The sequence below is a fragment of the Selaginella moellendorffii genome, unplaced genomic scaffold (assembly GCF_000143415.4).
Source record: "Selaginella moellendorffii unplaced genomic scaffold, v1.0 SELMOscaffold_8, whole genome shotgun sequence".
NCBI classification, from domain to species: domain Eukaryota; kingdom Viridiplantae; phylum Streptophyta; class Lycopodiopsida; order Selaginellales; family Selaginellaceae; genus Selaginella; species Selaginella moellendorffii.
Genome location: NW_003314269.1, coordinates 3,201,555 through 3,226,727, shown reverse-complemented (window position 1 = coordinate 3,226,727; position 25,173 = coordinate 3,201,555). Strand labels below are relative to the sequence as shown.

At 47.7% G+C, this 25,173-nt stretch overlaps 7 protein-coding genes across 9 annotated transcripts; 2 read left to right on the top strand and 5 right to left on the bottom strand.

The window, feature by feature from the left end:
* The first annotated feature begins 2 nt into the window (after positions 1-2).
* Positions 3-3,225, top strand: LOC9636075 (E3 ubiquitin-protein ligase ZNF598). Its single transcript, XM_024672044.1, has 7 exons — positions 3-346; positions 409-711; positions 768-976; positions 1,034-1,082; positions 1,136-1,225; positions 1,278-1,340; positions 1,398-3,225. Exons 1-7 carry the CDS (start codon positions 179-181, stop codon positions 2,913-2,915), a joined length of 2,400 nt encoding a protein of 799 aa, XP_024527812.1. The 5' UTR covers positions 3-178; the 3' UTR covers positions 2,916-3,225.
* Positions 2,935-6,709, bottom strand: LOC9636074 (AT-rich interactive domain-containing protein 1B). Of its 2 annotated transcripts, none has more exons than XM_002967093.2 (5): positions 4,539-6,709; positions 3,913-4,050; positions 3,666-3,731; positions 3,533-3,613; positions 2,935-3,425 (listed from the first exon to the last, which is right to left on the bottom strand). In XM_002967093.2, exons 1-5 carry the CDS (start codon positions 6,051-6,053, stop codon positions 3,264-3,266), a joined length of 1,962 nt encoding a protein of 653 aa, XP_002967139.2. In that variant the 5' UTR covers positions 6,054-6,709; the 3' UTR covers positions 2,935-3,263. The 2 variants fall into 2 exon arrangements, with proteins under 2 accessions (XP_002967139.2, XP_024527813.1); XM_024672045.1 differs by having other exon boundaries at positions 3,283-3,433.
* A 1,956-nt stretch (positions 6,710-8,665) lies between these two features.
* LOC9636073 (polyadenylate-binding protein 2) lies at positions 8,666-11,814 on the bottom strand. Its single transcript, XM_002967092.3, has 9 exons — positions 11,255-11,814; positions 11,064-11,182; positions 10,352-10,999; positions 10,218-10,295; positions 10,063-10,152; positions 9,885-10,010; positions 9,635-9,820; positions 9,354-9,563; positions 8,666-9,279 (listed from the first exon to the last, which is right to left on the bottom strand). Exons 1-9 carry the CDS (start codon positions 11,481-11,483, stop codon positions 9,049-9,051), a joined length of 1,917 nt encoding a protein of 638 aa, XP_002967138.2. The 5' UTR covers positions 11,484-11,814; the 3' UTR covers positions 8,666-9,048.
* Positions 11,815-11,925: 111 nt separating this feature from the next.
* On the bottom strand, positions 11,926-13,899 carry LOC9632579 (bifunctional riboflavin biosynthesis protein RIBA 1, chloroplastic). The gene is made up of 7 exons (XM_024672050.1): positions 13,620-13,899; positions 13,333-13,548; positions 12,962-13,269; positions 12,765-12,894; positions 12,407-12,688; positions 12,206-12,335; positions 11,926-12,159 (listed from the first exon to the last, which is right to left on the bottom strand). The coding sequence occupies exons 1-6, from the start codon at positions 13,671-13,673 to the stop codon at positions 12,210-12,212; spliced, it is 1,116 nt and encodes a 371-aa protein (XP_024527818.1). The 5' UTR covers positions 13,674-13,899; the 3' UTR covers positions 11,926-12,159; positions 12,206-12,209.
* Positions 13,900-13,964: 65 nt separating this feature from the next.
* Positions 13,965-15,420, bottom strand: LOC112345387 (probable bifunctional riboflavin biosynthesis protein RIBA 1, chloroplastic). Its single transcript, XM_024672049.1, has 4 exons — positions 15,023-15,420; positions 14,766-14,966; positions 14,379-14,698; positions 13,965-14,315 (listed from the first exon to the last, which is right to left on the bottom strand). The coding sequence occupies exons 1-4, from the start codon at positions 15,392-15,394 to the stop codon at positions 14,060-14,062; spliced, it is 1,149 nt and encodes a 382-aa protein (XP_024527817.1). The 5' UTR covers positions 15,395-15,420; the 3' UTR covers positions 13,965-14,059.
* A 150-nt stretch (positions 15,421-15,570) lies between these two features.
* On the top strand, positions 15,571-20,700 carry LOC9636072 (exportin-7). The gene is made up of 28 exons (XM_024672043.1): positions 15,571-15,980; positions 16,041-16,267; positions 16,336-16,453; positions 16,506-16,615; positions 16,670-16,765; positions 16,811-16,934; positions 16,993-17,060; positions 17,116-17,202; positions 17,260-17,412; positions 17,463-17,558; positions 17,620-17,679; positions 17,730-17,851; positions 17,907-17,994; positions 18,052-18,147; positions 18,204-18,305; positions 18,360-18,412; positions 18,466-18,529; positions 18,641-18,775; positions 18,830-18,942; positions 18,986-19,079; positions 19,130-19,349; positions 19,403-19,533; positions 19,585-19,731; positions 19,798-19,926; positions 19,973-20,071; positions 20,122-20,160; positions 20,241-20,446; positions 20,504-20,700. Exons 1-27 carry the CDS (start codon positions 15,740-15,742, stop codon positions 20,376-20,378), a joined length of 3,150 nt encoding a protein of 1,049 aa, XP_024527811.1. The 5' UTR covers positions 15,571-15,739; the 3' UTR covers positions 20,379-20,446; positions 20,504-20,700.
* A 334-nt stretch (positions 20,701-21,034) lies between these two features.
* LOC9636071 (NDR1/HIN1-like protein 6) lies at positions 21,035-23,163 on the bottom strand. Of its 2 annotated transcripts, XR_002992032.1 has the most exons (4): positions 22,346-23,163; positions 22,010-22,192; positions 21,533-21,937; positions 21,035-21,365 (listed from the first exon to the last, which is right to left on the bottom strand). XR_002992032.1 is itself a non-coding variant. In XM_024672053.1 (3 exons), the coding sequence occupies exons 1-3, from the start codon at positions 22,859-22,861 to the stop codon at positions 21,641-21,643; spliced, it is 996 nt and encodes a 331-aa protein (XP_024527821.1). In that variant the 5' UTR covers positions 22,862-23,163; the 3' UTR covers positions 21,041-21,640. The 2 variants fall into 2 exon arrangements, 1 of the variants encoding a protein (XP_024527821.1); XM_024672053.1 differs by having other exon boundaries at positions 21,041-21,937.
* Between the last annotated feature and the right edge of the window lie 2,010 nt (positions 23,164-25,173).

The window sequence follows — 25,173 nt, the reverse complement described above, 5'->3', positions numbered from 1 at the left end:
TTGTCCTTTTAGTAGAGAGCCGTCTAGGGTTTGATCGAGGATTTTTGGGATCGCGATCGGCATCGGCGAGCGCGAGCTCTTCCCCTCTGTCGTGCTGCTCCAGGCGCTGCGATTCCGGTGGTGTTTCCTCTTCCCCGAGCTAGATTTCCTCCGAAATTTCTGCTTTTCAAGCTCAGAGATGGAGGATTGCTGCGCTGTGTGTGCCGAGCCGCTGGAGTGGATCGCCTACGGCGCTTGCGGCCACCGGGAAGTGTGCGCTACATGCACCGCTAGGCTGAGGGTCGTGCTCGATGATAAGCGCTGTTGCATATGCAAACAGGAGTGTCCATTCGTCTTCGTCACAAAGGTGAGATTTTTTCTTTGGTTTCTTCTCGATAGCGAGCTCACAGAGTAGAGATTCTTGCGTAGGCTCTCGGGGACTATACCAAAGTGGTGTCGGACTTTAGCTCCTTGTCCACTGGCCACCAAAGTGGCAACCTTTGGTTCGAGGCGGACATTGGGGCCTACTTTGACGACGAGGATGAATACAAGAGGATCAAAGCTATGTGCCGCCTCCAGTGCAAAGTTTGCGAGGCTGCCACTGCCACTACTCCTCCTGTCAATGGAGCTGTTCGAGCTGGCCACGTCTTTAGAAACCTGGATACTCTTCGACGCCACATCTTCTCGGCGCACAGGCTCATCATGTGTTCGCTGTGCTTGGAAGGCCGTAAGGTACTGCAACTTGGATGTTGTGTGAGTGTGCTAAAGTTTTCCTCTCCTCTTTGCAGGTGTTCATTCAGGATCAAAAGCTGTATACCAAGCCACAGCTCGAGCGCCACTCTTCTAGAGGAGATTCTGTCGTGGATGGGAATGAGGAGGAGCGAGGTGGCTTCACGGGCCATCCTATGTGTGCCTTTTGTACCAGGAGGTTTTATAGTGACAACGAGCTCTACCACCACATGTCCACGGAACATTTTACGTGCCATCTTTGCCAGAGGTAAAAGTGTCCACCTTTGGTGCAGCTTCTCATTTTCTCATTGTGTATCCAATGCAGGTTGAGGCCTGGACAATTTGATTATTATGAAAACTACGACGACTTGGAGGTAGGAAAGCTCACCTCGTTGACACGTCACTAGTGAGTGTCCTTTTTCTACAGAGTCACTTTCGGAATGAGCATGCTCTTTGCGAAGATCCTGACTGCCTTGCGAAAAAGTTTGTTGTGTTTGCTTCCGAGCAAGAATTGAAGGTGAGCGTAAGAGATTGTGTCGTCTACTTTAGACTTAAGTTACGTCGTTTAGGTTCACAATGCCAAAGAGCATGGAGGGAGCCTGACGCGTGCTCAGCGAAACGCAGCGCTGAAGGTGAAGTTTGTCCGCATGTATTTCGCCTGCGCCGTAGCTCATGGTGTCAAATTCCAGATTCCTGTTAGCTATCAGTTCCGACGTTCTCCAGGCCAACAAACTTCAGAGCGTGGAAGAAGCTCGTACTATAGAGGCAACCGAGGGAACGACTTGAATGCCGAACTCTTGTCTTCGCCTCCCAGGGAGACCGTTGTCCCGCTCGCATCCGAAGACACTGATACCTCCGCTGTGGCAAACAACCCCGCGCACTTCCCCGCGCTTGCTCCATCCGAAAGTGCTGCAGCAAGCGCAAGCACTAGAGAGAACACCGACAGCGCGAGGTGGTATCGTACTGCGTTACACGGCGGAGGCCGCTCATCTCTCAACGAGTCCGCGTTTCCGCCATTACCTGGAGCAGCTCAGCCGCAGCATTCTCGGCAGCAGAGCCAGCGTCCGTTGGCTTCGCTCATCGCGGCCGGAGGGGCCGGAGGAAAGAAAGTCAAGGTTCTCAATGCAAAGCAGCGAGCTGTTCCCGAGACTCGCCCCCCCGAAAGTCGAGCGATCATCACTCTAAATCCTTCCGAGTATCCGGAGCTGCAAGCCGGCCACTCGAGTAGTGCTCTCGCTGGGCGCGGACCTCCCCTGGGTGTCCCCGGCGCTGGCGCCGGAGGTGGTGGAGGTGGATCTTCTCACTCGAGCAGCAGCAGTACCGTGGTACGTCCTGCCAGTGCCGACGTCGTCCAGTTGAGCATGGACGAGATACGAGCTGCAACAAAAGTCTTGATAGAGGAGATACGATCCCACTTGAAAGGCAATGAAGACAAGTTCGCAAAGTTCAAGGAGGTACACTCGCAGTTTCGAAGCGGGGAACTGAGCGCCAAGTCATACTACGATCAGGTGGCGAAGCTCGGCTTGTCAAACATTCTTCCGGAGCTGGCTCGACTGTGTCCGGACCGAAGGAAGCAGGAGGAACTGCTGGACGTGATGAAACAAGGCAGAGCAGCAGCAGCAGAGAAACCAAGGAATGGATACAGGGACCCGAGCGGCGACGGCGCAGCCAGACGAAGAGAAAAGCAGGCAGCAGTGGAGGAGGACGTGGAAGTTCTTTCCACGGACGGATACCGTAGAAAGGGAGGGAGTGGGACAAGTTCGTCATTCCCGTTGTTACCTTCGTCGTTCCCTTCGTTGTCATCGTCGTCGTCGCCGTCACTCTCGGTGCTGTACAAAGCCAAAGCCGAAGCTCCTCCCGGTACGTCGGATTGGAGCTGCGAGACGTGCACGCTGGTAAACCCGTGGAGCAGCGTCCACTGCGCTGCTTGCGGAGCTGGGAAGCCGCTCCATCAGCCGGGTGGAAACAGCAACAGCGGCAACGATGTGATCAAAGAGGCTGTGGATACGAAGAAGAAGAAGAAGGTGCCAAAGTTTCTCAGGAACAGGCTTGGCTCAGACGTGGAGGAGGAAGAGACCAGCACTGTGGAAGAAGTACCGGCTGGTGCTACTACTGCTACTACGACTCGCGGGGCGTGGAGAAACGGTGGTGGCCATCGCTTGCTAGCTGTGACATCATCTTCGTCATTGGGTAACCGGGCTGGGTGAAAGTTTCTCTCGGTTTTTCTTCTGTTGGCATCTTTCTTTCTTCTAATGCCACACAGAGAGAAATGAGGATGAGGGGAAAAGAGGAAAGAAAGAGGAACCAGACAGAGCAGGCTTTTTGGAAGATCAAATTTATGCTAGCTAAAGTTCTGAAGTTCCATTGGATGGATCATCGTGCTTTTTTTGGGGGGATGAAGAGAGGAGGTGGACAACGGCTGTAAGCGGAATAAAATGCTAGGATGGGAGGAGATTTGAGAGATCGATGGGATTCTAAGGTGGAAGCTTTTCCTTTTCTAAAAGTTGATTGATAGTATATATTTTGTGTTATGTGCCTATACTTACCTGGACGGATCATATATGTCCGCTCATAGTATATATATATATTATATGTATGCCATCTTTTCTTCTAATATTTGCAACAAAAGAATGGCTAGGACCAAAGTTTGTCTTAAAATTTGGCTGTGTTTGTTCTACTCTTCGCTGCACAGTCCTTGGCATTTCTCCTTGCATCTCCTGAGCTCCTTGCGAAAAAACAAAGGCAGTGTTGGTAATAAAATCAAGTTGGAGAGAGCTTTTTTGTTGAGATTCTCTTTTTCTCTTTTTTTCTTCTGTGTTTATACCTCTTTCATCTGTTCAATTTTCTCCTTGAGCTGCTTCATGTATTCCATTGCATGGTTGAGCATGTCTGCTGTGTTGGTTTGCTGGGCAAAGTTGTAAAATTATATTAAACTTGAGAAAGGAAATCCACTGAACCTTGTCCATGTTTGGGACGAGATCATGCAGCCGCTTGATTCCCTCGCTGATCTTGGTCCTGCGAACCTGCAGCCACGGAAGCCACGGAGATCAGAGGCTGAATTCATTCGTGCGCCTCGAAAACAAAAGTAGGCAATCTCTAGTTCTTCCCAATCTTTGCGCAAAGATTGGGAAGAACTAGAGGGTGGTGGAAAGAGAACGCTCTGGAAGGTGATTCTGTAATGGAGGTTGCGGAAGGTCGACTTACTCGCTCTGCGACGCTGCGGGGATGAGTGGCGCATCCCCGCCGGGCTCGCAGCTTGCAGGGCACCGAATCCTGCAGCTCCTTCCGCAGGCTGAGGTGCCGCGAGAGCACCAGCGCCTGGTGCTCCAAGCCGCACTGATCCTGCAGAAACCTCCAGCCACTTAGAACCACGAAGCCTGCCATCCAAGCACTCCAGCCATCGACTTGGAGCTAAGGGAAATCAATCAAGTAAACACAAGTAAAAAAGAAAGGAAGTCACTGAAGAGGAATGGTGGCAATCAAACACCCGACGAACTTTGGTGTGAATTCGCACAAGAACACGCACGAGGAGCCGAATCTATAATCTATACAGAATACAAGAGGATCAAACGAGAAAGAGCGAATAACAACAAGAAAACGAAGTCCAGGAGTCTTGGTGTTTGGAGCCAAAGAGAAATTTAAGAACAAATAAAAAGGAGAGAGTGCACTGAACCTGTAGATACGCCTCCAGATACACACACACACACCAGAGAATGAAGCAGTGAAATTCATGCAGGACTGACAAATATATGCTGTATAAACAAAGAACAAAGAACCACAAAGCCAGATTTCCAGCGAAGAACACGAAGAACAATCGGACACTCACTCACCTCGTCGCAGTAGCCAATCTCCTCGGCGAATTGCTGCTGCTGCTGCTCCACCACCTGATCCGATTCTCGAAGCCGCTTCCTGCTCGAGGCCACCTGATCGTGCATGCTCATGATCAAGGCCCCGCCGCCGCCGCCACCTCCGCCGCCACCACCGCCGCCATCCCAGCTCCCATCTCCTCCTCCTCCGCCGCCGAGCTCCACGTTAACGCCAGGAATTCTGGACGCCGAGAGGCTGTCGCTGCTGGATCGCGCCAGCGGTTGCAACAACGCGGGGATGACCAAGCTCGCGGCGGCGGCAGCGGCAGCGGCGTGGTGGGCGGAGTGGTGGTGGTGATGGTGGTGGTGGTGGTGATCGCTGGGACTGGAAATGTTGCTACTCTCTCCGCCGCCGCCCCGGCTGGCCATTCCCTCGACAAGCTTGGAGAGGAGATCGGCGGGGGAGCTCTTTTGCTTCACCAGCGCGAGCCCGCCACACTCGGCGGCGGCGGCGGCGAACAATGGATTGGTGCTGGCGGCGGTGGGATCGTCGTCGAGGTCCTGCGGATGAATCATCGCTGCCGCTCGCTGCGCATCGAATCCATGACTCGCCAGTGCTGCTGCCGCGGCCGCGGGGTCGAACGCGTGGTGATCGATCAGAGGCATGAAGTGGTGGTGGTGGAGCGATGATCCGCCCGGCGACGCCGAGGACCCGCCGCCTCTAGCCCCGCCGCCTCCTCCGCCGCCGCCGCTGCCTATCACGGCCGAGGAGGACGAGGGAAGGTTCAAATTGCTGCCTCCGCGGCTCCTCTCCAATTCGTGCGCCTGTTCTTGGTGGTGGTGGACGCGAAACGCGAGTGGGATCATCCCTCCCGCGGCCTGCTGCTGCGCGGAGGAGTGGTGAGCCTCATACGAGTCCTGATGATCATACTGCTGCTGCCCGGCGCTGTCGATGCCTGATCCCATCCTCGCCAAGGCCACGCTTTGCATGCTACCATTGCTGCTAGAAACCCCAGCTCCTCCTCCCGCTCCGCCTTGATCCCGGGAGCCATTGCCAGTTCCTCCAGCTCCTCCAGCTCCAGCTCCAGCTCCATCCAGGCTGAAAATCTCGTTGGTGATGCTCATATTGATGTTGATGCTGTTCATGTCTAGATGCTGGTGGGGGATGACTTGGTGGTGAGTGATCTGCTGTTGCTGCTGCTGCTGCTGCTGCTGCTGCTGGAGGGGACCAGGATCCATGAGGCTGCAAAGCAAAGATCCAGGAGCAGAATGGTACCTCATCAGGCTTTGCTGCTGCTGCTGTTGCTGCTGCTGGGATTGCTGTGTTTGCTGCTGTTGCTGCTGATGGAGATGGTGGTGGTGGTGGTGGTGATGGAGCTGCTGCTGATGGTCATGGTGAAAGATCAAGCGGCTCTCATTGGCGGCCTTGGAGGAGCGCGCGTCTACTGTAGAAGAAGTGGTAGTCGCAGTAGTAGTAATGCTGCTACCGAGACCACGATCCGCAGCAGCAGCAGCAGCAGCAGCGGCAGAAGGCTCCATTGGGTAGAGATTATATTATTTTCTTTACCCGAAAAAAAAAACACACACACACACACACACACAGAAGGAAAAGAAAGAAGAAAGAGCAGTAAAAAAAAGGAGAGAGAGAAAAGGAAAGGAAAGAAAAACGCGCTCAAACTTTGAAGTGATCTTTGGAGGTAGGAACCATGGATGAGACGTCCAGCGATCGGTGAAATTGCGTCTCTAGGCACCTGTGGAATCGGCCAAATTGCCCGCTGCAAAGAATTCCTCGTTTTGCTTTTTTCTGTTGTTCGTCCTTCCTTTTGTAGCTTCTAAATGCTGCTGCTGCTGCTGCTCCAACAATAGAGAGATCGATCGAGTGATTCCATGACTCAAATCTACTTCTTGTCGAGGAGAAACTGAGCGAGGCCTAGTTGAAGACACACTTAGATTTGTTCTTCTCGAGTCTCGCAGTAGAAAAGGAGAGAGAGAGAAAGACCACTATGGTCACGCATCGAGTCAGTAGCCATATCCAATCCTTGTGGGACTGTTCCTCGGAATAGCTGTGAAAACACGCCACGGATAAAAGCCCAGGGGGAAAGGGAAAGAGAAGAACTGCTTCTTCTTCTTCTTCTACAAGCTCTCCTCTACGCAATCGTATTTAAATTTCTATCAAATGGCCTACACAATCTCTACACTAGACTCTATGCGCCGCAAAGAAAACTCCTCTCCAATCCATGTTTTTCCCTGTACACTCTAGGAGCTTCTATTACTTAGAGTTCCAAAGTTTTGATTGATCATGGAAAACATACCAAAACAATCTGACAATGGGCATCAAAGGGTCAGTAAGTGAGTGACACAACTTAGTACTGAGATTTTTTCCTTCCCTTTCTCCCTTTTTTTCAAAAAAAAAAGGCCTTTTTTTTTTCCTGGAGTATTTTATTCCAGATTTCTCTTTGGTGCTTGTTTTTGCTTGATTTTCTCCTGCATTGCTTGCATGTGTGTGTGTGTGTGTGACTCAGTGAGTTTAACCTCCCCCCAGTTGGTACGGCAAGACAGCCCGTATCTGGGAGGCCATATTCGGACCGGCCACAAATACACTGTGACCCAAGTACGGACAGCAATCCTTACCCGCATTTATATTTCGCGGGCCATGTAGCCTGGAATCTGGAATCCGAGAATCTGGCCACGTCACATTCCTATACCTGCCATGTGTGAGAACGACAGTCGTCCGATAGCTTTCCGAAATCAGCGCGGCATGTCCGTCCGATTCGGTGATCCGACGGTCACTTTCGGGGGGAAATCTTCCCACAAAGGGGTAACTTGACCAAAAAGGAAAGAGGCGTCACTTTCGCTGCCAGTTGACCCTTACTTGATTTACCACAGCGGTAAATAGTGGTCGTAATCATTGGTGGACAATTAGTAGCGTTTTGCGCCCATGATTTAGCGTATATTGCATTGGGTGGAAAGTATAAATCACCTTGAACCATGAGATAGAAAAAAACTAGCTATCCCACCCTGGGTTAAACATCCATGATTAAGCGTATATTTCCATTTGGAAAGTATAAATCAGATAAAAAAAAATTACCCATCCGAGCACAGGGCAAAACATTCCACCAAGGGTCAACCGACAAGTGGACATAAAATAACGGGGGCTTCTCGTCCAGTTCCCTTTAGGGGGATTTGCCGAAAGTGACGTTGTCACTGGTGATTTCACTAACACGTGGCAGCCCCTCGGTCAGGGTGACGTGGCGATTTTGCGGAAAAAAGTCCTGGCCACCACTTTTTCCGTACACTGGGGCCAGTGTGTTGCTGCTGGTCCGATAATGCCCACACAGATACGGCAGGTTCTCGTACCAACTGGGCGAAGGTAAAAACCGCCAAGAAGAGAAGAGCGTCACAACATCACACACACACACGACGCAATGCAATGCAAAGCCAAGCCCAGCAAAGCCAAGCTATCTCTCTCTCTCTCGACGAGCAGAGTTAAAGCAACTTAAATGTACCTGTGTACGCACTGACGCTTGATGTCCCTCTGTCAGATTCTTTCGGTATGTCTTCTTCGCGCTCGCTCGCTCGCGATCGATCGAGAAAGCCTCCAAAAGCAAAACAAAAGCGAAGTTCCGGTTCTAACGAACGATCGATGACATTAGACACGACGACGCAAACTTCGAAAGCTTTCCAGGCCAGCAAACCAACGAACCGAGACTAGCTGAGCTGAGCAGGCGGACGGACAGAGAAACGGAGTTTACCCGAGAGGAGTTCGTTGGCCGTGTCGAGAGAAACCAAGTCCAGATTAACACCAACACGCCCCCGGTCTCGTCTCCATTCCTTCCCTCCTCCGTAGAGCATTTGGTTCCGACGAACGAAACACTAAGCCTTCACTCCAGCTCTCTACAACAAACACGGGAGTTATTAGCAAGCGGCCCCGAATCTGGAAGTTATAACAAATGCAGAAAAAAGGTACACTGCATTACCTGATCAACATGTGCACTGTACCATGACACCCACTGCTGCTGAAAAAAAAACTTCACCACACATCAGCAGAAGGCGCAGAGCTGAGGCTGAGAAACAAGAACACGAGGTTAGGACCCACAGACAACCTTAAAGGACGACGAAGAAAGAAAAAAAGGGAGCGAGAGATCTTGTCAGAGAGAGAGCCACATACTTCCTAATGTCGTTTATTCCAAGAGCCAACAAAGAAGAAGAAAAAGAATATCAAAACTTTCCCATCCCAACCACCAGTCTACAAATGAAGCCGATGCGTAAGAACGAGCAAAAAAAAGCAGCAGCAGCAGACGAAACCGAAAATGAAATGAACACAGAATGAAAGCAAGTCTAAGGAACAGCAAAGCAAACGAAAGCAAAAAAAGAGAGAGAAAGAGAAAAAAAGAACTCACTCTCGTCCAGCAAACATCTCTATGCAGTCAACCGTAAGGGAAAAAAAAAAGCATTAAAAGAAAGAAAGAAAAACGAGAAACAAAATGTACTCCGTCATACGAAAACTCAATGCACACTCTCTGCTGCTGCTGCTTTACGACGGAATTGGCTCGTTGAGCGAGAGGGACGCCAGCTCTGTCGAGGGCGACCTCTGGGCCTGCCTCAGCACCTCCATGGCCTCCGCAACTTTGGCTTTCAGAGCATCCGGTGCCTCGAGCAGATGGAGGATCTCAGTCTGGTCCATCTCGAGCAGCATACCAGTTACCTTTCCGGCGTGGTCATGCTCGAGCTGGTCGACCAGAGGATACAGCTGCTCTCCCAGCATCTACACGCAATCGAGACTCGCGTAAGAAAACGGTGCACACGGGACGTACCAAAAACAAATCCAAATCTACGTACCACTCGTTGGTGCTCGGGAGACGCGGAAGCCAGAGCGGATGCAAGCGCACCGATGGGTAACGACGGCGGAAGCGGGGAAACAGGAGTCAGAGGCACGCTTGGTATCTCCAGCGGAACAGGCAGCACATTCACGAGTTGCGGTGGTACGGGAACTTCGGGAGTGTTCCTGGCCGAGGGAGTGTACCGGAAATTCCGATTACCTCGGATCATCTGAAACGACGGCAAACACCCATGTCAAATGGATGCAAGAGGTTACGAAGTACAATAAGTATTCGGTGAACCTGTTGCTGCGGTGGTGGCAGCTGCTGCTGTGGCACTGGCGTTCCAGCGGCTCCGCGCCGTGCTCCGGCTGCTCGCTGTCCTCCTTGAGGTCCTTGCCTTTGAACAACAGGTACAAAATAACTAGGCAATTGACCGCCGCCTGGCCGCATTCCTAGCATTTGCTGCTGATAAGCAAATCCAGCTGGCTGCAAGACGAAACCGAAAGAACTTAGAAGACATTCCCATGTAGGAGGTGAGTAAATATGTCACCTGTGGAGGCATCAACGCGGGTGGCTGCCCGTAAAACAGTTGCTGACCAAGCCCCGGTGCTCCAGGATGATACATTGGCATCGTAGTCGCAACACCGACGGGACTCCTCATCTGAGCGAACTGAGCCTGCACAAATGATGACTTGAGATAATCGTAAGACCATAGTCCTCGGGCTTACCTGTAGTTTGGCTCGCCTTTCCTCTTTCCTTTGTGCCATGGCAACGTAGATTGGTTTGCTTCCGATCATCTTTCCGTTCATTTCAATCGTCTGAAAGTTCCACATGTTATCGTAACAGTTGCTATAACAGATTAGAATAAAGTAGGCAAACATACCGCACGATTGGCTTCTTCTGGGGCGGAATATGCAACAAATCCTGATCCTTTGCTCTGACCTTGAGCATCCCGCATTACCTGTTACACGATCCCATTTAGCGAGCCAAAATGAAACGCAAACAAAGCATTCTAACCTTGCACGAGGTAATAGAACCGAAATCGGCAAATATTTCGCGAAGCCTTTCATCGTCAACGTCGTCGTCCAGATTCTTCAGGTATAAGTTCGCGCCCTGATATCTGTCAATACGCTCCTTGCGCTCTTGTTCGTACTTCGCCCTGAGCTCTGCCTCCCTTTCGGACTTTTTCTGCGCTCTACCCACGTACCATTCTTTGTCTTCGATTTTCTTTCCATTCAGGCCTACAACAGCCTTAGCAGCCTCGTCCGGATTCTCAAAGTTGACGAAGCCGAAACACTTCGACTTTCCATCGGAGTCCCTCATCACCACGGCGCTTGTGATCTTTCCAAATGCACCGAAAACCTCCTTGAGTTCGTCGTCGGTGGTGGATTCACCCAGGTTCTTCACAAACACGTTGTTGAACTTGCCGTTCTGTTCTCTTTCCTGGCGCCTAACGAAAGGACCAACGAACACCTGTTTCTCCGCAACGAGCATCCCGTTCACCTTGTCAATGGCAACCTGGGCAGACTCTTCCTGCTCAAACTGGACAAACCCATAGCCTTTCGACTGCCCGTTGGAGTCCGTGGCCACCTTACAAGAGAGAATGTTTCCAAAGCTCACAAACGTGTCGTGGAGAGCCTTGTTGTCGATGGCCCTGTCGAGATTCTGTGAAAACACGAAGATTATACTCTCAAACCCGGAGGAATTCAAATACTTCTACTGATAGTACCTTGATGAAGATGTTAGCAGTTCCACTCTTGCGAATGCTAGGATCCCGGTGAGAAAACATGATACGCACAGCCTTACCATTCACAGGAGTGAAGTTAAGAAGCTCCAGCGCACGCGTTGCTGATAATAGAACAAGAGAAAAGGCGTTTAGTGGTACCAATAAAAGCGTGGAAACAAAGCAAAGCACCATACCGTCTTGGACGTTGTTGTAATTCACATAAGCGTAGCCCAGAGACCTCCTCGTCATGAGATCGCGGCAAACCCTGATCGAGAGGACCTGCCCAATCTGGTTGAAGAGATCATACAGCTGATTCTCGCTGACATTGGGATCCAAATCCCCGACGTAGAGCGAGGTCGACACGAACTGATTGATCCCGGGAATCACAGGCGACTGGACCAAAGGCGACGGGAGCTGGGCCATTTCTGCCGGGCTAGCTGCTGTTCTCGAGATTTCTTGGGAAATTGTTTTCGTTTTCTCGCTAGAGAAGAGAAGAACCAGACCTTTTTTGTGATTTTCTGCTCGAGCGCCCTCCGCGATCAACCCCGATCCCTACCGAGAAGAACGAAGACTGCCGCCGGAGATCGATCGCAAAACCCTGGATTAGGGTTGTGAGGAGGAGGCGCTCAAGATAAAGAAGAAATGGGGGAGGAGAAAGAGGAGGAAGGGAGGAGGGGGGATGGAGGGCTGGGCGATGGAAAGAGGCTGACGAGCCCTAACACCGGCCAACAAAGCACTGGGCGAGGGTACATTGGCGAGAAAACCCTGGCACGGACGTGACGCACGGAATGCAATCTAGCTTTAGGACTTAATTAGCCCCGCCGCCGTATGCTTTATGCATTTGCTTCGCTACTTACCAGGCATGTCTAGAGCAAGGCACGAATCTAAAGTTTGATTAAATTTTCTCTACTTGTTTGTCGAAGAGTCTCCCATGACTATTTCTATCATTCTTACGATTCCTAAAATACTATAGAGTGATGGAGCGATGGAAATTTCTGCTGCAGTGGCAAGGAACTTCCTGATAAGAATTCTTCCAAGGACAACGCATATTAACTTCGTCGAACTTCTAAAACCTGGCAAGGGAAAAATCATCCAGTAACTGTAGCAGTTATAAGACTGTGAAGGAAGGAACTTGAGAAGCATACCGTATTAGCTTGACCCTCTAGACACTGGAATTCTGCTCGTTACAGCCAGACCGTATCCTCGCAAGCCAAGGAACTTTGCGGGATTGTTGGTCATCAGCCTCATCGTTCTCACTCCAATGTCTCTCAAGATCTGGAACATCAATACAGTGATCAAACAGAAAGAGAACGAAGAGAAGGAAAGCAAAGAAAGAAAAAACTAACCTGAGCACCAATGCCGTAGTCACGCGAATCCACTGCGGTTTCTTCCACGATGGATTCGCCTCCATCCATCATGCTGTAAGCTGAGAGTTTTTCCGCGAGGCCGACCCGCATTCCCTCGTGACCACGCAAGTAGACGAGCACGCCCCGGCCGGCGCTCTCGATTCTTTGCATGGCGTGAGCGAGACTGTCACGGCACGGGCATCTCAAAGAGCCAAGGATGTCACCAGTGAGGCATTCAGAGTGAACTCTCACAAGCACGTCTTGTCCGTCGCCAATATCGCCCTGAGTACAACTTTAGAGTTGAGAACGAAGGAAAAAAACCAGAAAAAAAAAAAACGAAAAACCGTAAAATGCACACCTTCACATACGCGACGTGCTCAATGCTATTGAGCTTTGATTTGTAGCTATAAGCTTTAAAATCCCCCCACTTGGTTGGAAGTCGAGCGACTGCAGTTCTTTCGACAAGCTTCTCCCTCTTTTTCATGTACCTGGAACAACGAAAATCCCGTCGGCACTGACTCACAAAGCTTCGTTCGTACGTACGACGCACTTTACCTTCCTAAATCGGCAACTTTAATGAATGGAAATCCGCGTTGTGCCGCAAACTTGCTCAATTCTGGCAGTCCTTGGACCGCAAGATGTGTGGTCACAGCAACACTCGGCAGCCCAGCTAAAGTTACAAGATCCATAGCGGCTTCTGCAAAACCAAGCCTGTATAGAACTCCATCTCTATGAGTTCGAATAGGATAAATGTGTCCCGGCTTTCGAAAGTGTTCCGATCTGGAGTCGGGCGACGCAAGCGCAAGAATTGTGTTTGCACGATCTTGGGACGAGACACCAGTTGTCGTCCCCAGCTTCGCATCCTGAAAAAACAGGCTTTGCATTCAGCTATCTATGCATTGGAAGAACAAACAAGCTTAACATACCACAGACACCGTTTGTGCTTGCTCCGGCGTAGGTTCGTTCTCGCCGTGCTCTCGAACCATTAACTGGATTCTCAATCGGTCCAAGAGCTTCGGGCTCATGGGACAGTACATCAAACCACTGCCTGCTTTCACAAAGAAATGAGCGTCTTGAGGTGTGATCAAGCTTGCCGCCATCACCAAATGCCCCGTATCTTTTCCGTCGACGAGCACCACGTACTAAATCATCCCAACAAGAACATCGTAAGCAAACACATTGGTTTAAGAAAATAATTCTCTCAATCTCTTACCTTTCCTTCACCGATCGCCTCGATCGCCTCCGATATCTGCGAGAACCCCTCCATTGGCTTGTCCGGATCCCCTTGCACATCGCTGACGAAGAATTTGTCGATGACTGGCGTGATCTGAGCTGAGATCGTCTCCAATCCGGGCGCTCTAGTAGCCGCATCATCATCGGATGCCGCTTTGCAGCACAATCCCGACCTCCGGGACGCGGGAAGTGGAAATCTCACTGCAGCGCCCGGGTAATTCGACGCCCTAGGGGCTCTCGGACACAATGCGGTGCTAGCACCTGGCACTAGAGCCCTAAACATTAAGCAATCCATTCTCCGGGGGTTCGAATCCATAGGGTTATATTTACCATTATAATCTTTAACCATTTTAATTGCCACATCACTAAAAACAATGCCAACAAGGCGCCATGTCACAAAAGCATACATAAAGCTCTAGTCTAAGATGTTGGTAGCGGAGGCGACGTTGGAAGGCCGTTTGTGGGTAAATTATTGGCGGCGCCGCCCTGGCCCTCTCCCTCTTCCACCGGAGGTTCTCCTCTTTCTTTCCTCAATCGATCCCTCTCGGCGATCAAGAACTTCATATCAGTAGACGTCGATCCGGTCTCTTTTTGCAATCGCTCTCTTTCGTCCTGGAGGCTCTTCATGATCCAGTTGACGACTGTCAAGTTGTGGAGTGTGGTCTCGGCAAAGTACCTGGAAGAAGAAACACCAAAGAGAGATCAAGTCGCGAAATGGAAGAGCTCGAAGAACTTTTACCTGTTTAAGTCAGTAACCGAGAGAATCGGGATCAAGTTCTCCTTGGAGAATCGCTGGAGCTTTGGGAGTCGGGGATTTAGATCCTCTTTGTCGTAGACCAGCTGAGAAACCAGGGCGCCCCTCGGCAGGCGATTCAGAGTGATGAGATCCAGCGCCGCCTCTGGAGTTCCAGCTCGCTTGCCAGAGCCTTGATAACGCAGAGGATAAACGTATCCGGGACTTACGAACATGTCCGGCTTCGATTCTGGATTTAAGAGTGCTAAAACGGTGTTTGTTCTTGCACCCACGGAGGCGCCAGTTGCAGTGCCAGATCTTTCGTCCTGGAAAACACAAAGAACAGAAACTAAATCAAAGAAGAGAAGACAGCAATTCTCAACGTTTACATACCACGGAAACTCTCGCTTCATCGGTCATGCTTCCTCTCGCACCAATTTGGAGCTCGTCTAGACGCTCACTGCTCAGCACACAAAAAAGACCTTGCATGCAGTATCGATCGACAAACTGGAGACGATCGGGAGTAACCATACTCGCTGCCATCACCAAGTATCCAACGCTACGTCCATCCACAAGGTCGACAAGAATCACAAACTGCATATAACAGACCCACATTAAGTACTCGCAATTAGCAATTTATTTGTACAAACCTTGCCCGCTTTAATCGCCTTGGAAGCGTCAGAGATCGATGAATAGCCCTCGGTGGGAACATCCGGATCGTTTTCATCGTTTGTGAAGAGATCGCTGATGTAAGGGATGGGATCAGTCTCCTCAATCGTAATCCCTGGCCCGGTATCTACTGGCGCATCTGTGGAAGCCTCGGCCGCCGCAGAGGCCCTCGTGACGAATCTATCGGCCGCATTTCCATTTCTAAAGGCGCTGCTGAATCCTAGACACATACCGCGCCGGAGAATGCCGCCATTGAATCCGACGAAACCGGCGCTCGCGCCCGCTATCCAAACCCTAGGTGCCGGAGCCCTAGCAAGAAGCGCACTCCCAGAGGGCGCACAATATGCCGCCATAGCTCTTTCCCTCGCTCAAGGGTTTGGATAAGGGTTTTAGGCAAATATCTCACGACGACGTGGCAAAGTCTACTTGGCAAGCGATCCGGCCGCTGGACATCGACGGCAAGGATGAACCGATTATTTCTTTCGACTCCGTACATTCCACGATATCTGACGGTCCGGATACGGGCAAGTACGGCAGCGTCTTTCTTCTAGGGTTTTCTTAGGGTTTGTGCGTTCGGGAACCCGGGGGGGGGGATAGCATGGCCGCATGAATCTCAGATCCATCGCCGGCGCGGGATTGCGTGGAAGCAATCTTGACATCGCATCGGCAGGGAGGAAATTTCGGGCGCTCCATTTGCGATGGAGAGCTTGGCGCAGCTGGAGGCCCTGTGCGACCGGCTCTACAATTCCCAGGATCCGGCGGAGCGAGCTCATGCCGAGAGCACATTGCAGTGCTTCTCGACGAATTTGGACTACATTTCGCAGTGTCAGCTCATCCTAGAGAGCTCATCGTCTCCATATGCGCAGCTGCTGGCATCTTCGAGCCTTCTCAAGCAAGTCACCAATCACACCTTGGCGCTCCAGCTGAGAATCGATATCAGTATGTAGCATCTTCTTTCTTGGATTGCCGTGAATTTTTTTCTTTCGTTTTTTTCCCCAGGAAACTATATTTTGAGCTATCTGGCATCGAAAGGACAGGAGCTCCAAGCATTTGTGATCATATCCCTGATCCAGCTCCTCTGCCGTATCACAAAACTGGGCTGGAATGACGACGATAGATTCAAGGAGATCACCAAAGAGGCCATGAAATTCATGTCTCAAGCAACAGTGGAGCACTTCTACATTGGTTTGCGAATCTTGAATCAACTCGTCCAGGAGATGAATCAGGTAAGCCTGCATTGTCCTCGGCTTGCAGCGTTTTTTTATCGTTTTTATTTTTTTTTGTTTATCTGCAGCCAAATCCATGCCTCTCTCTGGCGCATCATCGAAAAATTGCCTGTTTCTTTCGTGACTCGGCGCTCCTCCAGATCTTCCAGATTTCACTTACATCGCTTGGCCAATTGAAACGAGATGGTATGTCTTTAATGTTTCTTTACAGCGTTTATTTATTTCGTTTTTTTTGCAGCTGATGACAGGCTCCGTCAGCAAGCCATGGGTCTCGCTTTAAAGTGTCTTTCTTTTGACTTTGTGGGGACATCGCAAGATGAAAGCTCTGAGGAGCTTGGTACGATTCAGGTGGAGTGACTATCTTGCATGATGCTTGCTTGCTGTAATGTCTGCCAATTGCAGATACCTTCTTCGTGGAAAGGTTTGCTGGAAGATATGTCGACCATCAACTTGTTTTTCGACTATTATGCTATCTCAAAGCCCCCACTTTCAAACCAGGTTTGATTCTACGCTTCACGTACTCTAACAACAGGTTTATGGTAGGCGCTAGAATGTCTCGTTCAACTAGCCTCTATTAGAAGAGCTCTGTTTTCGGGCGAAACTGAGCGCATGAAGTTTTTATCACACTTGCTGTCTGGCACACGCGAAATACTGAGAACTCAACAAGGTTCGGCGTTTTAGTGCCTCCTCTGCTCATTCGGATGGTGTGCCTTGTGTATTCACAGGACTGTCGGAGCACGTTAACTATCATGAGTACTGTCGCCTCCTTGGGAGGTTGAAGACGAACTACCAAGTAAGCAATCCTTTGTTTTATGTAGACTTTTATTTGCTGATGACCTCGCTACCAGCTTTCCGAGTTGATAAGTGTAGAAAACTATAATGACTGGATCCGATTGGTGGCTGAGTTCACAATAAGGTCGTTTCAATCTTGGCAGGTACTACAAATCTGATTTTTTGTTCTTGTTCACCTCCGAATCCTGTGATATCTGTAGTGGGCCAGCGGAAGCGTATATTACCTTTTGGGCCTCTGGTCCCGGCTCGTCTCGTCAGTTCCATATCTTAAAAGTAATTTTCCTAGTCTACTCGATGCGTACGTCCCCAAAATAACGGAGGCTTATATAACATCACGCTTTGATTCTGTACAGGTAACGAAATTTGTTGAATTTTTTTGTAAGATTCTTAATATCCTGAGCAGGCGATCGTTCAAAACAATTTGGCTGAAGATCCTCTTGACAACGAGGAACATCTGCAAGATCAACTTGATAGTCTTCCATTTCTTTGTCGATTTCAGGTGCTGCTGTTTCAGAGTAATACAGATCGCTGATGACTTTGTTTCTTGTTTTTATACGTAGTACGAGAGATCTAGTGCTTTCATCCTGCAATTGCTTGATCCAATTCTACAATCATTCACGGTATGAAGGCATGCTATAACTTCTACAGACGCTAATACATGTCACTGCAGGAAGCCTCACGTGTTCCAAATCCTGCTGAAGGTTCTCGACTTAGTATAATTGAAGGCCAATTAACATGGCTAGTTCATATTATTGGCTCCATTATAAAGATCAGGCAGAATTCGGCATCCAGGTATTTGTAACTACCATTCAGGCTTTTCTTAACATTCTCGCTTTTTGTTCTGCAGTGCAGAGGTTCACGAAGTCATAGACGGAGAACTTTCAGCACGAGTGTTTCAACTTCTCCAAGTAACGGATTCTGGCTCGCATGTACAGGTGTGCTTCTACGTCGTAAACCCTTTTCATAATTTCTGTTTTTTTTTTTCTCAACAGAGATATGGTGAACGAAGCAAGCAACGCTTAGATATTGCTTTACTGTCTTTCTTTCAGCATTTTCGCAAAGTATACGTCGGGGAGCATTCTTCTAAGGTAATCGCGTTGCTATTGGTCCTCTTGTCTTGCTAAACCGTCTTTTTTCATATCAGCAATTGTATGCTCGGCTTAGCGAACTTGGGGTGCAAGATAATTTAGTGGCCTTAAATATTATCGTTGCGAAGATTGCGACCGACCTCAAGTGCTACGCTCAGGTTAACCCTCACGTCTTTATTTTTCCTTTTTTTTTTTATCAAAGCAATCTTTAGTGCGAGGATGTTATTCAACAAGCACTGAACCTTTTTCAAGAGTTGCCTACCGGGTAGGATGTTCAACAGGAAGTTTGCATCTCATTATCTGTTTTCTCTTCTGCAGATACATGAGTGGAAAACTTTTGTTGAAGCTGGATGCTGTGAATTTCATCCTCGCAAATCACACGGTAAGCATATTTGTATAGTAGTGATTTCGCCAGGTTTATTTTCAGTAGTTTGCTCGGTAAAAAACATTTGAAATGTTTGGACAACCAGATACAATGGTTTTGAGGTTGCAGAGGGAGCATTTTTCTTTTCTGGATGAGCCTTCCAACTCGAGGCATCGGACGACGTTCTACTTCACCATAGGGCGGTTGGTGTTCATGGAGGATTCCGTGTCGAGGTTCCGCACTGCAATCGCCCCTTTGCAGCAGGTTTCATGCATCCTCTTCCTTTTGCTAGTTAGTAAGTTTTGTTTCTCTCAACAGGTCTTTCTGAGTTTGGAGGCGACTCCAGATTCGGCATTCAGATCCGATGCTGTTAAATATACCATTGTCGGATTGATGCGGGATTTGAGGGGCATTACAATGGCTACAAACAGGTGGAACTTAAATGTTTGAAAGGTTGCTAAAACTTGTCCACAGTCGGAAAACGTTTACCCCGCTATTCGATTGGCTGTATCCAGCTCATTTCTCTGTTATTATCAGAGCTCTTGGTCATTGGGTAGATACTCCAGAGGTACTCTTACACGCTTGCTGTTTTCTTGTCTGCTTATTTGCTGGTTCCAGGTGACGACCCCGTTGTTGAAGTTCATGGCTGAATTTGTCGTGAACAAGACCCAGCGCCTTACATTTGAGTCTTCATCGCCCAATGGAATTTTGCTCTTTCGAGAGATCAGTAAGCTATTGGTAGCTTATGGAAATGGAATAATGGCACTTCCAACGCCCTCTGACATATATGCATACAAGTATAAGGGCATCTGGATAGCTCTGGTTATTCTTACTCGAGGTTTGCTCTTTGTTGCCTTGGAAGATTTGTCTGATGAAGAGTTTCTTTGACAGCTTTGGGTGGAAATTATGTCAATTTCGGTGTTTTTGAGCTCTACGGCGATCCTGCTCTCGCCGATGCGTTGGACGTAGCTTTGAAGATGTCGTTTTCAATACCGTTAGCCGACATCGCCGCATATCGCAAGGTACTGCTATTAATGAGAGAAGCCAAACACACCGCTCGTTTTTTGTGGCAGGTTGCACGATCATATTATGCTTTTTTCGAGGTTTTGTGTCACCACCATTTGTCGGTCATTGTGAACCTTGACACACCAACATTTTCACATGTTCTGGGTTCACTGGAGGCGGGTCTCAAATCTTTAGATGCCAGTATTTCTTCACAGGTTCGTACCTTTGCTTTTTCGCATTTTGTTTTTACGTTTCCTTTTTTCCTTGACTTGGTGTTTTAGTGTGCAAGCGCTGTAGACAACATGTCGGCATACTACTTCACACACATCACTCTAGGAGAGTCCCCCACCTCACCAATGTCAATCAACTTTGCAAGGCACATACAGGAGCGGCCAAATATCTTCCCACAGGTATGTTTCGAGGCTTTGCTAGCATGATAACCTTTTTCTCTTGCAGCTCTTAAAGTCGCTCTTTGAATTGGTGCTGTTTGAGGAATGCTCCAACCAATGGAGCATAAGCCGACCTATTCTGGCGTTGATTCTAATAAATGAGCAGGTCTGTCGGCTCGTTTTGCTTCTGCTAGGCTAACGTTCTCTTTTCTTCAGGCATACACTGACATCAAGATCCAAATTATTGCTTCACAGGTTTTACTTTATCCCCTTGTCACAAGAGTTTTCCTCGCGCTTTTAATGACCATGCCTTTTTGCTTTGTTATTGCATGCAGCCTCCCGATAGCCAGCAAAAGCTCCTCCTCGGCTTTGAGAAGTTGATGACTGACGTGAACCGAACGTTGGAACCCACGAACAGAGAAAAGTTCACACAGAACCTGACCATTTTCCGGCACGACTTTCTTGCGAAATGAGTACATAGTCTTCACGCATCGAGATTTTCTTTGGTATAAATACTTCCGGAAGCTCTTCTCTAAAAGTTGTGAGTATGTTGTGATTTCTCTGTTTCCTCGGTTGGCTAATCCAATCACTCGTCCAGCTGCAGTTTTGGGCGTTGGGGGCTTTCATCGGTTCAGTTTTGTAAATCAGGTAGTAAAAAAGTTTTCATTCCAGCCGGGTGGCCGGGCTTGAGGGAATTGTTACTCTCTCACTCGGTGCTCGTGCCTGAGGTATGCATCTTCTTTCCATTTTCTTCTCCTTTGTTTTGTGAATATGGAAATCGGATATTATTGGGTATGGTGGGGAAAAGGCTGTTTGGGATTCTCGATTCTCGCTCACACTGAGATTTTGGATTTGGTAGTGTTGGTCGCAGGAACAAACATTTGTAGGTGGAAGTTGAAGAAGAGCATTAAAAAATTCCACCGGTAAGCCATCGCTGTGTTCGTTTCTTTTTAATTGTTCCTCGTTCTTGGTCTTGAGTCGGTCGAGCATTATAGTTTGTCTCTCGAGTTTGCGAAGATGATGAAAGCAACGTGTATGTCTATAAGTTTAGACTTTTACATGGATGCCCGCTTGTCGGTGTCTTGTCTTTACTCTCCAACCCAGCAGCGATCAACAGGCAACCAATCAGTGGTGGTGGATCCAGATTTTTTTTCTTATTCAATTCCATCCATTCCAATCCACGGCCTGAGGCCTCTTAAAAATCAAGGAAAGTGATCGCACTGAGTGATCCATGATAGAATCTGTTTAGTAGCTAGAGGAAGAGTCTTTGATCTTGCCAATCTATGGTGACCCCACGGCAGTACAAGGACGCTGAGCTCACACTCAGAGGACCTGCGTAATACAACAAAAACAGCTGTTGGGAAGAGAAAACGAGGCTCCAACTTATTCCTTGTTTACGCTCGCAAAGCAACGGTGATGGCGAGATCGAGAGACTTTTCTTTTAGAAAAAAACGCGCACCCTGTAAACGATTTACATTAGAACCTCACAAGCACAAACGTAACATCGATGTGTTGTACCGTTGTACTAACACCGAGTGATGATGATGCTCCACCCCAACTAAAGTCTCTCAAGAAGAATCTTCTTCTCTCTCTCTTTTTTTTTTCTCTTGCAACATCCTATACATACCTCGTCGTCGTCATACTTGCGCTTGGAAGACAAAGCCACCACTGCTCACTCTCGAGATCGCCGCTAGGTAGGAACAAAGAGACCGTCGTCTGGATCTGGGATTGATTGTCAAGGCTTTGGTGGAGCCGTGTATGTGCACTGCTTGCCCAGGAGCTTGAGGAAGTTCTTGCCGCTGCTGTTCACCGTCACGTCGCACGAGAAGTAGCTCCTGAACTTCGGCTTGACGAGCTTGCCAAAGACGTAGGCCCGCGACGGCAGCGCGGCTTTAATTTGCAAGGGAACGCCGCCACCGGCCTGTGTCAGGCTCTGTAGGTTCGGACCCGCGCCATACAGGGGTATCCTGACAGCGACAACGTTCACCGAAAACGCCCTCTTGCTGTTCTTTGCCTGGTAGAACTTGGCTATCTGTGCGTAGTGGAACTGGAAAACGTTAGAAGAGGAGGAATCGGAACTGGAATAGACTAAGCAGCGACTTGCCTTGCCGGTCCCGACGCTCAGCTGCGTGTAGTCCAGCGTAACATCCGAGTCGCTCACATGAAGCCCAAAGTACTTGGAGGGATTGTGGAACATGACCTTGATCGTGCAATTCGCCGTTAAGACCCGAGTTGGCACGCCTTGGGCACTCCCGTCGACCACGAAAAACTCATTGAAAATGATATCCTGGACACCGCGATCACAGGGAGAACGGAATCAAGACCCGGCTACGTAAGTAATGCAAGCAAGCCCGAGACAAGATGCCATAGAAAAAGCTTCGCAATGAGCAATGCACGCAAGCCCAAAACCAAATTCGCTATCCTAGAACTTGGAACATACCTTGACTCGCAGCTCCGGGGCGCGAGGCCGACAGACCAACCAGAAGATCATAGCGATGAATCCAAACACGAGGACGCAGCCCAGGAAGCTGAGTCCACACATGCAGCACCGCGAGAGGCCCTTCTTGGCTGCGCCGGGCATTTGCTCCTCCTCCTCCATGATGGTGCCGCCGGGAACCCATGGCTTGTATCCCTTCTTGCGATACCCACCACGGCCGTGAGCATCGCTTCCATACGAAGGCTGTGGCAGCACCTTCCTCGATCCAAGCTTGTGCTGCCCAGACACCGTGTCGGCCGAGGAGGCGTTGGAGGAGCGCACGAACGAGTGATGCATGGGCGACGCCGAGGGGCTGATCATGGGCGTGGATTGCACCGAGGGCTTGTAGTCGCCGTCGTGGGAGTCGCGCGAGGGGCTCTGGACGAAGTAGACCGGATGCCGGGGCGATTGCGGCGGCGAAGGGCCCAGGCTCGTCGCCTCGGAGTCGAAAGAAGCGCGCATTCTGCCGTGGCGCGACATCCCTGCACGGATTCCCTGGATTTCCTAGCGAGGAAACGAGTAGCGAGCGGCCTGGCCTCGAAATATCGCAATGCTGCGCGGCTAGGACGATATTTCGGCGATTCCAGCGCCAGAACGAGGAGAATCTGGCAAACAAGTGGCAAGAACCGAGAGAAACCTGGAGAATCGGCGCAATGCGGGTGCCGGCCCGTTCTTGGAGCTAGAAACTAGAAAACCCTAGGCCGTGGATGCCTGGCACCATGGAAAGAGCGCCCCTCTCCCTCTCTCATAGGCTAGAGAGTGAATGTATGAAAAGCTTTAGCCTGCCATGCTTCATAGAATATGCGTAGGCATTTTCCGGCTGCCTGTGTGGGTAGACACGTCATACTTTACCACCATTCTAATAAACAATGGGTACAGAATCACGATTTTTCTGGATTCCTTGACCGTGTCTTACGGCTCGTAATTGAACAAACTGGTGGTAGTAGTTTTGTTTCTTCAGGTGGGAATTAAAATCAACCTGTTTGGTCACTATTTTTTCCATCACAACATTGTCCTTTTTACCACATAGTATTAAATTAACTAATTTAATGAATAACATTAAACGGATATTTTGGGATATTCTACAATTTAACTGTTGTTATTCATTTAGATTAATCTTGTATTTATAATTATAAACTTTCTAAACACTTTCTACTATATTCTATTTTATTCTGCTCTCTAGTGGTTGAAGATTAATTTGGTGTTTATAAATAATAAACAAACTTTTATTTGATCAATTAGATTAATAAATATTAAATACACTACTATTAAGCAAACAAAGCAATGCTGCATGCAATGCACAACAAATTATTTTTATTTTAATATTGAAGAAAGCTTATGCATGAATATAAATGTAACATTAATCTAAATAAGAGGTAAATGGTAGAATTTCCTAGAATATCCAACCATATTGTAGAATTTTAAAGCAAACCAAAAAAGTAGAAACATTTAATTAATTTTCTGAGCTCACAACTATTTAATTAGAAAACTTTTGTCTAATATTAAATAAAATTTTACAAGAAATGAGGAATCTCAATTCTCCAATGTCCCAAAATATGAAAGATTTTCTTATCAGAAATTTTTCAAAGAACACTCTAAATCTAAATCATAAAGAAGCAATATAATTTTATATATATGTAAAAATTACAATCATGTTTATAATTTATAAACACAAGCCCCATCTGAATTATTCCTCTTTAAATTGGTTTTGCTAATCCTTTTAAATTTTTTATTTATTATTTAGATATTATGATTGCAGAGATCAATTTCTTTATCACTATTATCTGTGCTAAGCCAGCTATACACTTCAAATATTTTCGAACCTGATTTCTCTCCAGAAATTTCAATCCAATCAATATACCATTCCCCATTTTTACTAAGTGTGCGTTGTACTATCATTCTACATATTTTATCATTCTCAGAAAGACATTCTCCTTCAACATCAAATGTGTCAAGATTGCATCTCTCAAAATCATCCTTTCCCTTGTTATCTAAATTATTAAATGTTAATGTACGTCCTGAAAAAGAAGAAAATATAACATCTATGTCAGAATCAGTTCCTGCCCCATTTTCACATCCAGTTTTTATATTAATTGAATATTTACACTGTAGTTATATATAGCAAGTTATTAAAAAAAACACAATTGTAGTAAGTAATGTAAAGTTTACCTGACATTTGACAACTATAATAAAATAAACATGTAGAAACATCAATAACATAAAATATAAATAGGTTGCCATTAATGTTCTATAAGAAAACTTTTTTAGTTAGTTTTCTTTATATATTAGCAAATAAGGCTGTTTTATTAAGCCAAGTGTTAAACATAGAAATATCTTAGTAAAAATTATAGAAATATAAAAAACACTTTTTATAATATACTGTTTTTAAGACTCTTTAACTATTTTAAATTAAAACCTTAATCAATTAAACTAAATTATAGTACTATTTCTAAAAGTAAAGTATATAAACTGAATTTGGTGTTTTAGAGTAGAATATATAATAATTGTATACTTGATATTCATACCATATACATATAGCTAATATTTTGAGGGCAGCATACATAATAGAGCAAATTAATTTAAAGTTTAAGAAAGTTTATATATAAATATAAACACAAGATTAATTTAAATTATGGTTAGATGATAAAATATACTAGAATATCCAGGCAACCCTTACCAATGCTAACCCAAAAAGTAGAAACATTTGATTAGGTTTTTGAGCTTACAACTATTTACTATAAAAATATTGGCTTTTATGATAGAAATAACTTTTACAAAAAAAAGACGAATTA

Excerpts from the sequence above, each read along its gene's own strand:
- LOC9636072 (XM_024672043.1), top strand. The coding sequence starts at position 15,740 with ATGGAGAGCTTGGCGCAGCTGGAGGCCCTGTGCGACCGGCTCTACAAT. Across the intron at positions 17,559-17,619 it reads CATTTCTTTGTCGATTTCAG|TACGAGAGATCTAGTGCTTT; the intron begins GTGCTGCTGTTT and ends TTTTATACGTAG. Across the intron at positions 17,680-17,729 it reads CAATTCTACAATCATTCACG|GAAGCCTCACGTGTTCCAAA; the intron begins GTATGAAGGCAT and ends ATGTCACTGCAG.
- LOC112345387 (XM_024672049.1), bottom strand. The coding sequence starts at position 15,394 with ATGGCGGCATATTGTGCGCCCTCTGGGAGTGCGCTTCTTGCTAGGGCT. Across the intron at positions 14,699-14,765 it reads ATGAAGCGAGAGTTTCCGTG|GACGAAAGATCTGGCACTGC; the intron begins GTATGTAAACGT and ends TGTGTTTTCCAG. Across the intron at positions 14,316-14,378 it reads TCGGTTACTGACTTAAACAG|GTACTTTGCCGAGACCACAC; the intron begins GTAAAAGTTCTT and ends TTCTTCTTCCAG.
- LOC9636074 (XM_002967093.2), bottom strand. The coding sequence starts at position 6,053 with ATGGAGCCTTCTGCCGCTGCTGCTGCTGCTGCTGCTGCGGATCGTGGT. Across the intron at positions 3,732-3,912 it reads CCCGCAGCGTCGCAGAGCGA|GTTCGCAGGACCAAGATCAG; the intron begins GTAAGTCGACCT and ends CCGTGGCTGCAG. Across the intron at positions 3,614-3,665 it reads TCGTCCCAAACATGGACAAG|CAAACCAACACAGCAGACAT; the intron begins GTTCAGTGGATT and ends AACTTTGCCCAG.
- LOC9636075 (XM_024672044.1), top strand. The coding sequence starts at position 179 with ATGGAGGATTGCTGCGCTGTGTGTGCCGAGCCGCTGGAGTGGATCGCC. Across the intron at positions 1,083-1,135 it reads AAAACTACGACGACTTGGAG|AGTCACTTTCGGAATGAGCA; the intron begins GTAGGAAAGCTC and ends CTTTTTCTACAG. Across the intron at positions 1,341-1,397 it reads AGCGAAACGCAGCGCTGAAG|ATTCCTGTTAGCTATCAGTT; the intron begins GTGAAGTTTGTC and ends GTCAAATTCCAG.
- LOC9636073 (XM_002967092.3), bottom strand. The coding sequence starts at position 11,483 with ATGGCCCAGCTCCCGTCGCCTTTGGTCCAGTCGCCTGTGATTCCCGGG. Across the intron at positions 11,000-11,063 it reads CTGCTAACATCTTCATCAAG|AATCTCGACAGGGCCATCGA; the intron begins GTACTATCAGTA and ends GTGTTTTCACAG. Across the intron at positions 10,296-10,351 it reads GTTCTATTACCTCGTGCAAG|GTAATGCGGGATGCTCAAGG; the intron begins GTTAGAATGCTT and ends ATCGTGTAACAG.
- LOC9632579 (XM_024672050.1), bottom strand. The coding sequence starts at position 13,673 with ATGGAGGGGTTCTCGCAGATATCGGAGGCGATCGAGGCGATCGGTGAA. Across the intron at positions 12,689-12,764 it reads AGCACGTCGCGTATGTGAAG|GGCGATATTGGCGACGGACA; the intron begins GTGTGCATTTTA and ends AGTTGTACTCAG. Across the intron at positions 12,336-12,406 it reads ACTACGGCATTGGTGCTCAG|ATCTTGAGAGACATTGGAGT; the intron begins GTTAGTTTTTTC and ends TTGATGTTCCAG.
- LOC9636071 (XM_024672053.1), bottom strand. The coding sequence starts at position 22,861 with ATGTCGCGCCACGGCAGAATGCGCGCTTCTTTCGACTCCGAGGCGACG. Across the intron at positions 22,193-22,345 it reads CCCCGGAGCTGCGAGTCAAG|GATATCATTTTCAATGAGTT; the intron begins GTATGTTCCAAG and ends CGCGGTGTCCAG. Across the intron at positions 21,938-22,009 it reads TGAGCGTCGGGACCGGCAAG|ATAGCCAAGTTCTACCAGGC; the intron begins GCAAGTCGCTGC and ends CACTACGCACAG.